Source organism: Panulirus ornatus, chromosome 43 (genome assembly GCF_036320965.1).
Source record: "Panulirus ornatus isolate Po-2019 chromosome 43, ASM3632096v1, whole genome shotgun sequence".
NCBI classification, from domain to species: Eukaryota; Metazoa; Arthropoda; class Malacostraca; order Decapoda; family Palinuridae; genus Panulirus; species Panulirus ornatus.
In genome coordinates, this window is record NC_092266.1 from 28,250,189 (window position 1) to 28,267,354 (window position 17,166).

Below are 17,166 nucleotides of genomic sequence, written 5' to 3' on the forward strand. Positions count from 1 at the left end.
ATTTTATCTGGCTTATCTTCATCTTTGCATTGTAACAATAATTTATGTGTACAAGTAATTTTGTGTAACAAATGTGTTTGGTAAAGTACATTTTAAAGCCATGTACTAACTCTTTTGCATTACGAAAAGTTGTGCAAATCTCACCCATTTGCTAACTGATTATGCAGGTTGTGTTAGTAGAAATTTCACCAGCTTGCTGTTGGGTGGAACAGTCTGTGCTGTTAAGCCTATAGGTTTGTATTTCTTGATTAACAAAAGATTTTGCATCACGAAGGCTGCTACTGATGCACTGCTGAGTCACTGACGTAGGAGGTTAGGTAAGAGATACTTTGCTTTTTTTTTTCCAGGGAATTGATTGATATGTATGAAGATATACAGATGACAGTGACAGAAAGACTATGTTCTTAGTTTTGTTTTTTGGTGTGAGGTAGTAGGTACTTTGTCTTTTTTCCTTTGTATGAATGAACTTTTAAGATTCAAGTATACATTTCCAGTTTAGTTACATCACTCACATGAAAGCGGATAGTAGACTGTCAGTTCTTGAACTACTTGAGCTAGAAAGAAGGGCAAGGAGAAAATTTGTATGAAGTTGTACAGTGGATTCTGTGTCACTGATTTTGAGCAGTTTTTATTATTGGAAAGAACTCGCTAAACTAGATGATGCAATAAGAAACAAGGGAAAAGAGGAGCCAAGTTGCTAGGAGCTAAGTGAAGATGAATTGAGTACATTGACCATACAAATACAAATGATTGAAATGAAAGGTTAAGAAATTTGGCTTTATATGATTGAAATTTCGTATACACAAACTGGTAATAATAAGTTGTCATTTATTGTATTTTTGTTTCAGAGCGGCAGTCACTTCGTCTGAAGCAAGGACACAGAGGCCAATTTAACTATAACCGTTTAGTAAATGAGAAATGGCCAAATGATGTATCAAGAACACAGACTCTAAAGCCTCAGAGAAAACCCTCACATGGAAGGTTAGTCTCTTGAAATATTGAGGGAGCTAAAGGTAAGATGAAAATAATGATTTGAAATAATAGAAAAGATAAATAACTGTGTTAGTAAAGCTTTTGACCAATAGAAAAATTTTGTAAATGTACACGTGTTGCTGCTTTTACAGTAATAGTTGAAAGTTCATCTCTGTAAATTCTTTTATTACATCATGTGAGTGGTTAGATTTTATTGGTGAACATCTTAGTTTATTCAATGCTTGATATTTTTTTCTTTAGTTTTATATGTATATCAGTGAAATTAGAGATCAGAAAGTTTAAAGTAACCAACTTTTCTCAAGTGTTTGGTGGCATTGATAATATCCATGTTGATATATGGGAAAGAGTACTACTTTTGTGTTCCTCATATGTTATGGAAGGCTATTAAAAAATGGCAGGAATGGGGAGACTGGAAACCCTATCCTTCAACTACTACAATTTCTTGAAATGGATTTCTTAAAAATGGAACAGAATAAGGAGCCAAACTAGGAGTGAACATCCTCCTTGAAAGCTTAGTTTGGTGAGTATAAATGTGCAAGATTGTAACCAGAATGAGAAGGAAGAGGGAGCTAGTACTGTTGACAAGAGGAACCTGGATATTCTAAAGCTCTGTGAAACATAGCTCAAAGGGAAAAGGAAGAAATGGTGTGGGAATGTACTACTCTGTGAAACAAAGCTCAAAGGGAAAAGGAAGAAATGGTGTGGGAATGTACTAGAGGTAAAATCTAGGGTTAATGTGAGGTCAAGAGTAAAGGAGGTGATGCACTTCTGCTGGAGAAGTTATGGGAAAGAATGTAAGGAAGTGAGTTTGATTGATGTGGGTAAGAATAGAATTGATTATGAGAGGTGGGTAACTGTTAGTGCTTACGTGTCTGTTAGTGAGAGGAGTGAGGAAGAGAAGCAAGTGTTTTTAAAGGAGCTGAGTGTGTCATAAATTTTAATGTAAGGGATCAGGTAGTAGTGATGTGTGATCTGGATGTAAGAATGGGTGATATGACAGTTGATGGTATAATTAGAGTGCATAGGGTACCTGTTAAGAAGCAAATTGGTGAACAGCTTGTGGAGTTGTGTTGTGAAAAAGGAATGGTAATTGGTAATACCTGGTTTAAAAAGAGGGATGTCCAAAGTATACATGGATGAGAGGGGTTTAAAGGTTAGAGGGCATTATTGGATTTTGTAATTGATAAGAATGCTAAACAGAGACTTCTCTGGGTAAATGTGGTGAGAGGGGTAGTGGGTGGAATGTCTGATCATTACATTACTTGGTGAAGGCAGGGTGAACTTTTGTAAAGGCTTTAGGAAGAGATGAAATTATATTGATGGGAAGAGAGTGTTGAAAGTGAGCTTTAAGAAAAGGCTTTTTTGAAGAAATACCAGGAGAGATTAGGTGAAGAATTGCATAAGGTGAGAGTATACGCGAGTAGGGGAGTGGGAAGTCAGAAGGAAAGCAATGCATTCATGTTTGAGAAAAGTGTGTGTCATGCAGAAGATGGGAGATGGGTATTCGAGGAAGGTAGTGAGTATTGGGATGAAAGTAAGTTGTTTGTAAAAAAGAAAATTGAGTTATATGATTGTTGCCTGCAGAGAAGTGCAAGTGATTGGGAGATGTAGATAAGGGAGAGGCAGAAGATGAAGAATGAATGAACATTCTTAAGGAATGTTAAAGGTCCCATCCCAATAAGGGAAATCCCATTTACAGAGATGAACTGCTGATAGATCTGTCTGAGACTGGATGGCAGAGATCACATTCTGTTACTGACCTACGAGTGAGTGCTGCATCAGATGTCAGTGGTCAGTTAAGGGGTAGTGTCTCCTCTCTCATTGATCTACCTGTGCCATCCTCTGGTCCAGTGTATGGAAACATTGACCCTGGTGAGTTCACGTTTGTCAGTATTTTTTTTTTTTTTCACAGTAACTAAGCACATAATAGATGTGGCAGATCTGAGTAGAATATACTATCAAGAGGTACCATGATACTTATTTAAACATGTATCCATTATCCTGAGACTGATATTTATTCCTACCCAGGACAACAATGAATGTCCTTGCTGAATTTGTTTCAATACTTACTTGTGTTTACGTGATTCGCTTTGTTGGAAAAACTAACATTGGATGCAGAACCATGTTCATTGAGAAAGCTTTGTTACCACTTATGATACATACTTCTCCTGATTCCTTATTTCTTTTATTAGAAATTGTTCTTGTTGAAGAATTTCCCTATATATAAAAAAGTATAAGGAAAACCTTCATTGCACTTCTTACCTAACCAAGCAATTGTGGTTGATATACCAGTGAAGCCTGGTTACTCCATGTTATGATTTGGAACAGGGTATTCTTATTTCTTTCCCAGACTGTCTTTACAATTTTCCTGTTGTTTTCAGAGATTGTATCATTGTATCAATGGGAGTGATAAGAAGATGTTCATCTCTCCAGTAGATTATGCATTGCTTCCCTTGGTTTGCTTTTGGTTCAGAATATGTATATTTTAATTTTAGGAGCTTATTCCTAAAGCTTAATTGGACAACCCTAACCTTACCATCCCACCCATCCCTTGATTTGCTTTACCTAGATGAAAGTTGTCTGCTGCTTACTATATGGTGAGGAACCTGGACTTGGATAATGCCACTGGTTGGAGGGCATTTGGCAATGATCTGAATTTTTGTTTACATTGTACGTTAATTGCTTTCTCCCAATGTATCATCACTAGGTTATGGGGTCACTGTACTGGGTGATATTATAGAAAACTTTTTCTGAAATATTTGTAATTGAAACAAGTGAGAAGATGCAGTGGAAGCATTTTGTGTGTGGATGTTGCATGAATGGTGATAAATCAACTTAGTATGCAAAATGAAAAGGTTTAAAGCCATTTTATAAGCGTGGAATTTTCTGTATCACTTCAGCACATTGGGAATGGATTAAGGATGCTTTTGAATGATTTGAAAGACCGTGTTCCTGATCTTCCCCATGGAATTAGTAATGAAGTTAGTGATAATGGATTGAGAGATAGAAACCTGTGTAGGATTAAAACCATTATTGTTTTTGATTCACCCTCTATAGGCTCAGAAACAGGTTTATGTGACCAGAACTATTATTGCACTAAGCAATTTTCCTTTTCCTGTGTCTTCAGAAAACACTTCTGCACAGCATCATATAAGTTATTATTATTGTTAACATCATAATTTCAGAGAAGCAATCCAGTAATTGGAATTGACTAAAGAGCACAGATTTGTTCAGATTTTACACATGGGTAATTGTGCTTAAAAAGTACAGTGACCATATTCATACGAAATAGTTCATGATCAGGCCTCCATTTTTCATGGAAATGATATCTTTGGAAACTTTGGTTGTTTAGTGCATTTGTTATAGGCAGTTTCTCTTGCTCTTAAATTGTTCCTATGACTGGATCCATACTGCAGCATAGTAAGTGATGTGCTGTTTCCCCTTTCATTTTCTTATTCTGCTGCTCTCAATTTTCCTTTTCAGTATGGTTTGCTTCATCTAAAAGACACTGTAATCTTGCTTCATTTTAGTTATTTCATTTCATACAGTGCAAGGATAAGGTGACATTATTATAACTTGGTAGCTAGAATGAGATAAAAAGTATTCAAGGTATTGTATAATATTTGCTGATGTCATCAGGATATGATGAGTCTTGCTGATCTTCAGAGTTATTGGGTAGCTTTGTGCGTCATTCTTTATATATTGGGAGTTACATATTGGATATTAGAAGAACATAGATATATTATTAGGGTATTAAGGCCATGGTTTTTTTTTTTTTTCTTAACATATGAATTCTTAATGCCATATAAATGTTCATTTTTCAGTGAGTGACAGTAACCAGAGTGTTCAACCTCCTTATGAAAATGTAGGGAATGATTCACTCAGTGTTGCCACAGGAATGGCCCAGCAACCTCTTAGAGTACCTGTCCGTCCTTCTCCAAGCCCACCCGTCCACCAGATGCAAAAAAAACAACTGAATCAGAGTCAGATTCACAACCAGTTAATTATCAGTTCTGAGAAGAGCTTACAAAATAGTGAGAGTTGTCCTGAGGATCATCATCCACAACAGTATAACCATATTAGAGATCAGAGGAATCCAGATAATCAAGTTCAGCGGCATGATCAGCATCCCCCACCCATACTTACTACCCACTCCAACTCTCTCGCTGATCAAGATGAATTTTATGGTGATACTGATGATTCTGATGAATGGGATGATGACATTCAAAGTTTAGGAGGTACTTACACACAAGACAACAGTATGACTGTAGGAATGCATGGTCAACCTTCAAGTCATGTCACCTGTTACACTGGTGAAAAGAATGATGTAGCAGCCCATGAGACTGATGTTGGTGACAGGTATTATTCTAACATAAATGAAGTGCCAGATCCATTTGATACATCTCATGTTAGATGTTATGATGAGCCACCAGGAGAATTTCCACAAAGTATTTGCAGCACAGAAAAAACTCCCTACCAGCATTTATCAGGAACTTCATTAACTATTAGTCCTATGGTGAACTTGCATACAGGTGTTTCATCATTGTCACATAATCCAACTGTTAACTCTCACAGAAGCAACTGTACTGTGTCAGTCAGTTCAGCTGTAAATTCTCCAGGAAGTGTGGTTTCTTCAGATGAATCTTCAGTTACAAGTAGATCACTGGCAAATATTGCATCATCATCCATGTTAGTCTGTTCAGGTGATCCTCCAGCCATAGGAATGCCTAATGAAAGTTCACATGCAATAGTATCACTCCACAATTCTTTCCAAAGCATCCCATCTTCAAATTCATGTAATATGGCAGTCTCATCACAAGTCTTTCCCATGATACACAATAACCCTGTTTCAGAATCTCGAATGGTTCAAGGTGCTGAAGACCTCAGTCGTATGGAGGAATTAAATGCTCAAATAACAAAAATGTGGATTAGTTCCATATCTCAGTCACCCAGCTCAAACTCATTAGTACCAATTTCACCACAAGTAAGATCAACACCAAAGGTTGGACAGGACCTCACTTCCACCACATCTATGTCTTCATTCCCTTCAGAAAGAAATAATAGAAATATATTACATAAAAATCAGGGTAGACAAGTAGCAGTTCTACATCCAACCACTACAAAAGACTCTGTAGTACAGCATCCTGCTCAATTGTCATCTGCATTGTGTTCATTATCAGCTAAAAATTCTCAACCTACTCTGCCTGTGCCATTAACTCCTGTTACAGCAAACTTACCAAAGCTAGATCCTACTTTCATTTCAGAGTTGGAAAAATCACTGGGAAGAGATCAAGCCTCTGCAAACACTTTTACTGATAAAGATAAAAAAGTTAATAATTCTGTAAGAAATTCTGTTATTTGTAGTTCCACTGCATATTGTCAGAGTAATAGACAACATTTAGCTCAGAATATCCAAGTACCAGCTCTTCCTCCACCACAGCAGACATTTAGCTATAGACAGAATGATAGCAAGCATCACCCAGAAAATCCAGCAATTGCAACAAGACTAATGAATGAGGGTCAGAATACGGGTGGATCAGGTTCCAGAGATAAGCATTCAGGAACAGATAGTACGAATAGTGCCTTCTCTGACTTTGATGTCCTTAGTTCATCTCGAACTTTAGGTCTGCTGCCTCAACAGATTGTGGATACAGGACAGTTCTTCCCAAAAACTGCACATGTACGACCCTTTATTCAACAGCCCTCAGTTTCATCACTTGGCAGGAGAGTTAGTAGTGGGAGCATAGGAAATGTTTCCCGGACTCCGGTCACGGAAAGAAACTTGTACCCATACAGTGGTGTGATATCTGCAGGGTCATTACACACTTTAGCTGCTAGTAAGCCAAAAGCTGAAGCAAGAAATCCTGTAGAAGAGAAATTTTCTAATCCAGTGCAAGGAACTGTAGCTACACCCAGTATGTCCATTATGAATAGCATATCCCCAGGCTTCCAGATGAGTTGCAGTTGGCAACAACCAGAGCAACAGGTACAGCTCAGTCAGAAGGGTTCTGCAACCTCTGTTGCAAGTAATGTTTTTCCATGGTTAGAACAGCAACAACAGTGTCCAAGTTATCATCAGCAACAGCAACAAGATACATCTACACCCAAGAACTCTGTATTACAGCCAACAGTTGTCCTTAGTCCACAGCTCACAGTTAACTACAATCAGGTTAGTAACTTAAACCTCTTACCACCTCAGTTAGCTTTCCTTTCCAACCCTGTAAATCTCCCTTTTTTCAAGTTGTATTTGACCTTACAGTTAAAAAAATATCCATATAACAATGAAAAAATTACTTCAGAAATATTTTCATCCACTGTTATCACTCAGATAGTGTGTAGAATTTTATAGTTGTTTTAACATAGTGCTCTTAAATGTAAAGGAGTAAGGCCAAAGTGAAAAGTGAGCTACCTCATATTTTATCATTTGTTATACCTGCACAGAAAATTTATTGCTGACCATTGTTCTGTTTTATTTCATTTAATGAATCTTGTTATAGTCAGTGTGATTCATTGATAAAATATTCAGAACAACAAAATTATAAAAGTTTGTAAAATTATCTGCTGCAGTCCGATGCGGTATTGTGAAGGTCAAGCAAGAACTGGTAACTCTGGCTCAATTTATGCTGTATTCACCTTTTACCAAATATTGACAAATGTTTCTTGCTGAAAGAATCATTTTTAAAATCACTGTCATAGTGTTTTAAAGACAGTTCAACATCAAAAATGATTTGGGATCATCTGTCTGGACCTCTACATCAAGCATAAACTGCTTTTTTCCTTTTTAAAAAACTCGTGGGAATTTGCTTTCTTTAGCATGGGAGAGGGTAGCTAACGGTGAAAAGAGATTCACACGATGCCAACTTGGCAACCACTCAGGCCTTATGCGCTGGTGGCATTGAAGAAAGGCATGAAACCTGATGCATATATTTATATCTAGAGAAGTTGCTCACCACATAAATTTACTGCTGACATGTATATCATCTTTTTCAACCTCTCCTCACTCATTCTTTATTATGTCCAAACCATTTCAGCATGCCATCTTCAGCTCTGTCAGCTATCCTCGTTTTTAACACACTTTTTGCTTACTCTATAATTTCTTACTCAACTGACCTGTCTTACACCCTGCATTGTCCTCAAACTTTTATTTTCCAACACATTCCCCCTTTTCCTCACATTCTCATTTATAGGCCATGCCTCACATCCACACATTACTGTTGGGACTTACCAAACATACCAATCTTTGCCCTTGCAGACAGAGAACTCTATTTCTATACATTTCTGGATGCTCCAAGGATATTAGGCCCCTCCTGTATAACACACTTCAGCTTGTATGGTTCCATTGCTGCCATGTCCAGTCCTGGTTATCTAAAACACTTCACGTCTTCCAAGTTTTCTGTGTTTGTCACACCCCATTTAACATGTTTGTTTCCTATGCTTAACCTAATAACTTTGCTGTTATTCTCATTTACTCTCAGCACAAGGATGGCTTCATAGTTGTGAGTCAGGAAACAGAAAGACTGGAAAGAATGTGTTGGTGATAGTGGCATTACACCTTAATTTGTCAGATACATTTGAATATGTTGAAAGATCTTGCTAATGGCACCACAGATAATAAAGGAGGGAGCAGCAGAGGTTATCAATGTTTTATAGCCGAACTAGTGTAGCAATTGCTCAAAGTTTTCTCATCATATGAGCCTATGCCAGTTGAAATTATCATGTGAAGTTCATCATTTCTTTTTTACATGAAAGATTTTTCTGTTTTGAAGAGGGGACTTATTACTGATAGATAATATGATTTATACTTAGTACATTGTACATCATTTTATATTCTACAGTGAATCACTTGATTAAATTCATTTATTAAGGTTAGAGTCTGGATTCTACATGCATTTAACATGCCTTCATATAAAGTGCTTTCTTTGTACACGTACTGTAGTGTTTGGTGAAATGTGTAAATTAAAATTTTTGTCATAATTTGCAATACCTTTGACTTACTTTGATGTTTACTAAAACCTTGCATGTTACATCTTCATTCTGTTGCTTGCATCTTACTGTATCTTCCTTCCAACACCTGGGTTCTGGGTTGCAGATGGTGTGTGCTGGTGAAGGCGGTGGTGGGAGTGTTGCTACCAGTGGGGGTGAGGCTCTGGTTAGCCGTGTTGCAGCCGTTGTACCTGGGACATCTGAATCTGCTGCCCGCCAGGCACTGCATGTAGCCAGTGGTGATTACCAGGGTGCTGTACGCTTCCTTAAAATTGAGAAGCTTTACAGGTCAGGTTTTCAGCTTTGGCCATGCTTGCTCTTCCTTTTAAAACCTTTATTAATACCAGTCTCTTGTAATTGTTGCTAATCATTTTGGCCTAGCTTCTGGATGTTTTGTGTGCCCTATGAAATAAAAGGACTAGATGTTTTTTGCTGTTTTACCAAAGTTGCAGTACCATGTTTAACCCTTAAATGGCAGCCGACATCAAAAGATGTTCCCTTAGGAACCTGTGACCAACAGCAATTAATGTGCTAACATTCCGTGCCTCTTTAAATTTTCAGCTGGCAGATCATACTTTAGTATTCTATAGAGATTTCTTTCAAATCACCAAAAAAGGAAAACACTGCTATCCTCAGTACCCCTACAACCATCATTATCAGTGCGTGATCATTCACCTGTAGGTCATTTGTGCACAATGACTCTCTGGAGAATATGTAGATTGTTGGAGAACCTAAGTAATTTCAAGGAAGACATACTTTATTTACATGTTGTCGTTGAAAGTGAAGGAGAATTGCTTAAGAAATTTAAGAGTAAGTGACCTACAAAAAGATGATAAGTGTGATTACATAAAGAGGAGAGAGGCATTCTTACTGAACTCGCACTTATGGAAGAAATTATATATCAATTGTGCCTAATTTTTTCTATATGTAACCTTGGGTTAATGGGGGACTTTGGTCACAGATGATAGGTAAAGAGGTAGAATATTTCTTTAGATATAAATGTTAAATATCATCCCCATAACTGCCAGCCTCTTGATGTTCTCACACTTTTTTGTAGTGTGAATGTTGTAATATAATATTTCAACTTATGTCTCTGTTAGTCACGACAAACTTTGTATGAAATAAGAGTGTGTGAAATTAGTGCAAAGTGTGCAGGTTAAAGAAAGAAACAAATCCTTTAGTTTCTTCCCCACACTTGCCAGCCTATCTCTCTCACTCTGATTATGAGTGTGAAAAGCATAATATTTTTAGATACATTCTTGTTATTTATCACCAATGCTGTGCTTTTGCTTGAAAGTAGAGTACACTTGTTAAACAGGAATTATCAGGCATGTCATTCACACCCATTCTTGGTACTCACTCATTGCTGGACTAGGTTAAGACAAATTTTGTAAAATAACCATATTTTCCTTCAATTTTGAATGCTGTTCTGTCATTTCACAAATAAGATTTGTGCACTGCATGATGGAATTTTCTGACCATACTCGCTGTGTAAGGGGTAAGATGTAAGCAGTTCCTGTGCCATAAGATATCAGAAAGTTAGACATCTCCAGGAATAGAAATAATAGTTCAGTCAAAATGGAACATTTTATGGATTATTTAAAATGCAAGATCCTGTTATTCTGAAAATGATAACCCTACCTTCAGCACTTGAGTATAAATTGCTTATACAAAATATGTGCTATATTCTTTATTATTCTGTTTGATAAGCAAGCCACAACCCTTACCTTCAGCACTTGAGTATACATTGTTTATACAAATTACATGCTATATTCTTTATTATTCTGTTTGATAAGCAAGCCACATCCCCTCTTTACCGTAGGATGGAACATTCAGAATCTTGTTCAGGTGCTTCAGTCTTTCTGTTAATGTACATTTATGTTTATCTCCTTTTCATGAATATAACCACAGTTCTCCCATTTCAGTCTGCTGTTATGTTTCTTTCACTCCATTTGGTTGCACTGTCTATCAGTCCTCACAAAGTGACTTAAAGGGGCAGAGTCGGAGGCTTAAGGTCCTTCCATTCTGTATTCACTTTCTGAAAGTGGAATCAGAAGAAGGAACATTAGTTAGAAGTAGTCAGTAGGAACATCAGGTTGGAGCCTCTGAAAACATTGCACTAGAGTTGCCCTTTGCCTGTGGCTTGTTAATGATGAGACGCTAAAGGGTATAAAGTGGCACTGAAGATCACCAATTATGGGAACTCTTTTACCACTGTGGCCACCCCCTTGAGGGAATTCCTGAAGGGAACAGCTGTTAGAGATATAGATGGATAGATAGAAGAAGGATTAAAGCAAGGATATTTTTTCAAAGGCCTGTTTATCTGGTGCTACTGTAGTGAGGCTGGGTAGGACAAGCTGATTGGAGTGAAAGTGTGAATGAAGAGATACTGGAGGAAGGTGAGTGTTTCAAATATCTGGCAATAGTTTAAGCAGCAAATGGTACTATGTATGCTGAATTTAGCCACTGGCTGGATAAGTGGGGCTTAAGGTTTTAGGTGAATTGAGGAGTGTGTGGAAGGAGAGGTCTCTGATTGCGAGGGTAAAGGTGGTTATGTTTTATGATCCAGTAGCCCCAGAGGTGTTGTTGGATGCCAGGTGTAAGCCATTGATCCAAAAGTGTGGAGGAGGCTGTGAGGATTGTAGTTTCTGATGGGTTGGAGTTTAAAATAGTTAGGGCAGTTGGTCAGTGCTTGTTAGGTTATTTCAGTATGTATGTGCTTTGTCAGTTTCATATATGTTTGGGATGGGAGAGATCTGCAAGTAATGGTTACTGGAGTGTGAGGTAGGGATAAGCTTTGTATTTCAATTTCTGGGTTGGTGGTTAGAGTGTTTGGGTGGGAGGGGTCTAGTGCTGTTACAGAGAATTGGGTGCCAAGCATGTTCAGGTGGAACTGTATTGGGATCTTTGTTTCAAAGTGGTGTTTATTGCTTTTTGTTTGCAGCTATGTTAGTTTTGATTTTTAGAGGATTTTTAATAGACACCACCTGCAAATGATAAAACTGTGGGAGAGAATTCACGTGATGATTTCTTGTTATCAGCAAATGGAGCACATAGTATACTGTTGAGAACCTTCTCACCCAAAAGGAGTCAGACTTGCTCCTTCATGGGGCACAGCCAAAAAGCTGCAAGAGACCCACAAAATGGGTCCTAATATTTTGTATAATACACATATTAAACCAAAAATATTTATAATATGCTTTATTAACTTCAGATTGGGAGTGGCAAGTAAGGACGAATGTGAAGACATCTTAGAAGCCAATTGCTGGGAACTGGAGCGCTCAGCATCAGCTCTTCTTGATAAGTTTGCTTAGATAGAATGCCAGAGAATACATGGTTGTGTTGAAGTGCAGTGGATATGGCATTTTCTTTGTTGTCTGGATATCCCATGCATGGTCTGGCTGTGGTGCAGGGGTTTTGCTTTCAGCTTAAGTGAGACTTAATGTCTGATGACCTTTGGTGTACACGAGTGTAGAAGCAGGCCTTAATGATGACCTCTGCATACAGAAGTATTCAATGAAGTAAGATTTTGCAACAATTTCTTATAGTTATGTGGGATTGCAGTAAACCTCTCATGTAAGATAGATGAGGTGGTGAGTTATCATTTAGTAACTTACTCATTTAGCATTTTGGAGATTAAATAAGTTTCATACATGTATAGAACTTCATATTTTTATATTACCTTCACAACTTCATAATAGTGTTAGGTAGCATTAATTATAAGTAAGTGTTTACATGTAAAACTTGTATCAGTATCTTTGAATATCATTTAAATCATTGGTGATCATAGTGATGAAATGTCTTCAACTCCATTAACTTTATCTTCAACTCTATTAACTTTAGCATAAAAATACTTTAAGCATGTCTTTCATTTCACTGATGAATGTGTTTAAAATTTAAGGGGATGCTTAGACCTAATGGTCATTTTTTTCTTCTGATTCTGATGAAATTTTAATGCAGATTTAAGTTACAAAGTTTCATGTACATTGGATAAAAGAATTCTCTGGATGTTACCAGTTCTGTAAAAAGTCATGCTTAAATTTAAATGTTATACAGTCATTAACTCATTGTTGTTCCAGTTATACACAGTAGAAGAAGACTAGTGTCATATACAAATTCATCTTAGAAACAATATGCCAACAAGAATGAATTAAAAAGAAAGGAATTTTTACTGAAAAGATATTTTTGTAAGATATTTATATTTATAGAATATATATCATGGTTTATTTGCTAGTAGTTGTAGATACTGTCAACAGCTCGAGCAGTGAAACTGACTGGTATTGGAAGAAGTTTATAGAGCTTGAAAAATGAGGCATTTTGCCACAAAAAGACATGAGTAGATTTCTTTCCTCATAAAACCTGACTTCATAAATATAGTTTTCTTTAAAATTTTAGGAGGTATAAACACACACACACATATTTTTCTTTTTTTTTTTGTTTTTTCCTTTTTTTTTTTGTTTTTTCCAAAAGAAGGAACAGAGAAGGGGGCCAGGTGAGGATATTCCCTCAAAGGCCCAGTCCTCTGTTCTTAATGCTACCTCGCTAATGTGGGAAATGGCGAATAGTATGAAAGATATATATGTATATATATATATATATTTTTTTTTTTTTGCTTTGTCGCTGTCTCCCGCGTTTGCGAGGTAGCGCAAGGAAACAGACGAAAGAAATGGCCCAACCCACCCCTATACACATGTATATACATACACGTCCACACACGCAAATATACATACCTACACAGCTTTCCAAGGTTTACCCCAGACGCTTCACATGCCCTGATTCAATCCACCGACAGCACGTCAACCCCGATATACCACATCGATCCAATTCACTCTATTCCTTGCCCTCCTTTCACCCTCCTGCATATATATATTTTTTTTCATTATTATTTATTTTTTTATTTCATACATACATTGAGATGTTTGAGGACAATGTGTGGTGTGAGGTGGTTTGATCGAGTGAGTAACGTAAGGGTAAGAGAGATGTGTGGAAATAAAAAGAGCGTGGTTGAGAGAGCAGAAGAGGGTGTTTTGAAGTGGTTTGGGCACATGGAGAGGATGAGTGAGGAAAGATTGACCAAGAGGATATATGTGTCGGAGGTGGAGGGAACAAGGAGAAGAGGGAGACCAAATTGGAGGTGGAAAGATGGAGTGAAAAAGATTTTGTGTGATCGGGGCCTGAACATGCAGGAGGGTGAAAGGAGGGCAAGGAATAGAGTGAATTGGAGCGATGTGGTATGCCGGGGTTGACGTGCTGTCAGTGGATTGAAGCAAGGCATGTGAAGCGTCTGGGGTAAACCATGGAAAGCTGTGTAGGTATGTATATTTGCGTGTGTGGACGTATGTATATACATGTGTATGGGGGGGGGTTGGGCCATTTCTTTCATCTGTTTCCTTGCGCTACCTCGCAAACGCGGGAGACAGCGACAAAGTATAATAAAAAAATAAAATAATATACATATTCGCCATTTCCCGCATTAGCGAGGTAGCATTAGGAACAGAGGACTGAGCCCTAGAGCGAATATCCTCACTTGGCCCCCTTCTCTGTTCCCTCTTTTGGAAAAATTAAAAAAAAAAACAGGAGGGGAGGATTTCTAGCCCCGTGCTCCCTCCTCTTTTAGTCGCATTTTTTCCCCCCATACAATTTGCCATTTCCCACATTAGCGAGGTAACATTAAGAACAGAGGACTGAGCCTTTGAAGGAACATCCTCACATGGCTCCTTCTCTGTTCCTTCTTTTGGAAAAGTAAAAACTGGAGGGGAGGATTTCCAGCCCCCCACTCCCTCCCCTTTTAGTCGCCTTTACGACACACAGGGAATACATGGTGAGTATTCTTTCTCCCCTATCCCCAGGAGTAAAACTCAAAACATGGGACCTAGATTACTTTAGGAACCTTAATAGGTCCATACCCAGATGTCTGTAGTAGTTAATCAAGACCAAAAGAGATAACAAAAAAAAGTAAAAGGTAAGTGTGACATCACTGTTGAAAATGTATGGGGAGGTAGACAAACAATAGACCTTTGGGTCCTTTCAAGAATGTTTATGATAGTTTAAGAAGTCAGAAACTCAGATTAGTGTGTTAAAAGTTGGAGGGCATATGTATAATTCGAAGAAAATAACCTGCAGTTTGTTAACATGTTTAAGTAGAAGTAGTCAGTAGGAACCTTAGGTAGGAGCCTCTGCAAATACCACTAGAGTTGACCTCTGCCAGTCGCACCAGAGTTCACTAGTAATGGAGACTATTGCCATGGCCACCCCCTTGAGGAAGTACCAGGTGAGAATAGACATCATAGATATAGATAGACTAAAGAGGTGCAAGTAATGTAAGTCATAGACTTGGAGTGAAATATTTATCAATTCTCTCTATCTGTAGTACTGTTTCCAACCAGTTTAATTGGGAAATCACACCTTACATTAACCATCATGTTGAAGAAAAAAGTGCTTCATCTCATTCAAGGTAAAACATTTGCCCATAAGCTTGTATCTATTACTCTGAGTGAAAGCTGATGAATCAAGTTTTAAGTACCTTGATAGATCATCAGAGCCTTTGATGATTTTGAAAAGTTGTATTAAATTACCTCTTAACCTTCATGTTTCTAAATAGATTTGTGTTGTTGAATCAACTCTCATGGGATTTGCTTCTCAGCCTGGGAATCATCTTTGTAGCTTGATGCTGCACTCTCTCCATTCCATGTCTTTTTTGAGGTAGGGTGACCAAAATGATCATAGTATTCAAGAAGTGGATGAACCAGTGAATCGTAAAGAGTAGGGTTGATTTCCTTAGATTTGAATTCATAGGCTTTACCTATGAATCCAAGAATTTTGTTTGCTCGTATTTCTACTTTTAAGCACTGCTTACTTGGTTTTAGGTCGGTAGAGATTATTATGCCCAAATCTTTCCTTATTTACCTATTGCAGTTGAACAGAATTCGTACTTGAGTGCTACCAATATGTAAAACTTTGCACTTATCAGTATTAAAATTCATTTGCTCCTTCTTATGAGCCCACATCAGTTTGTCTATGTAATTTTGAAGCTGATGTTCAAGTGTAGATTTATTTCTCAGCTTGTATAATCAGTGAATATCTTGCAGTGCAGCCCATTATCAATATCATTAATATGTAAGTGAAAGATAACTGGTCCTTGTGGCACACTGCTTGTTACATCCATTCATTCTGAGGCTTGACCATTAATCACAACTCTTTTTTTACAGCCAGTCAATTGGTTTCCTATCTAGCAAAGTACAACTCCATTAGTGACATGTGACTTAATTTTTACTGGTAATCTCCGACTATCAAATGCTTTTTTGAAAATTCAGGTAGGTGACCAGCTGCTTTACTTTAGTCATACATGTTACTTATAAATGAAGCAGATTTGTCAGACATGAGTGATATCATCTATGACCATGCTGAGAATCATTTATTAAGTAGTCCCACCCCCACAGTGGCTTACAGTACAGACATAAAGCTGATTGGACAATAATTTCCAGGCTGTGACTTGATACCTGTTATGAATATTGATGTTTAGCAAATTTCCATTCATCTGGAACCTTACCTGCAGCAAGTAGCAAAAGGGCAGTCAAGGGCTCAACAGTTTAATTGTTTTGCTTTTCATTTTTCTCAGATAAGAAATATCAGGGCCCGTGGTTTTATATATTTTCACTCATAATTGTTTGCTGTTTCTTGCATGAGCGAAGAAGTGTTCAGAACTAGACAGCCACAGAGGAAAAAAGATTCTCAATTGGCACTTTCCTCTGTCTGCTCCTCCACTTGGAAAGAAATGCAGGAGGGGAGGATTTCCAGCCTCTTGCTTCCTCCTCCCTTTGTCACCTTCTGTGACACTGTGGAGATATAAGGGCAATCTTCAGTCTACCCTATCCCCAAGGATAATTTTTTTATACATATTCACCATATCCTTGTTAGTGAAGTAGCATTAAGAACAGAGGATTGAGCCTTAAAGGGAACATCCTCTCTTGGCCCCCTTCTCTGTTACCTTTTTTTTTTTCTTCTTTTTGTAAAAGTAAAAAAAAAAATGGAGGGGAGGATAGGAGAGAAAGAATACTTCCCTTGTATTCCCTGTGTGTTGTAGAAGGCAACTGGGGTGGGAGTGGGGGTCTGGAAATTGTCCCCTCCAGTTTTTTTACTTTTCCAAAAGAAGGAACAGAGAAGGAGGCCAAGTGAGGATTTTCCCTCCGA

General features: G+C 37.7%; 1 protein-coding gene across 3 annotated transcripts in view; it reads left to right on the plus strand.

The window, feature by feature from the left end:
• Ack (activated Cdc42 kinase) overlaps nt 1-13,035 on the plus strand; it is a 43,619-nt gene extending 30,584 nt beyond the window's left edge. For 2 of the 3 annotated variants that reach the window (XM_071687348.1, XM_071687347.1), the window contains exons 13-17: nt 849-981; nt 2,693-2,865; nt 4,818-7,162; nt 9,083-9,264; nt 12,191-13,035. In XM_071687348.1, the coding sequence (XP_071543449.1) occupies nt 849-981; nt 2,693-2,865; nt 4,818-7,162; nt 9,083-9,264; nt 12,191-12,290 (2,933 nt within the window). In that variant the 3' untranslated portion in view covers nt 12,291-13,035. The remainder of the gene's footprint in view (nt 1-848; nt 982-2,692; nt 2,866-4,817; nt 7,163-9,082; nt 9,265-12,190) is intronic. The other variant, XM_071687349.1, reaches the window with a different exon arrangement.
• The last annotated feature ends 4,131 nt before the right edge of the window (nt 13,036-17,166 follow it).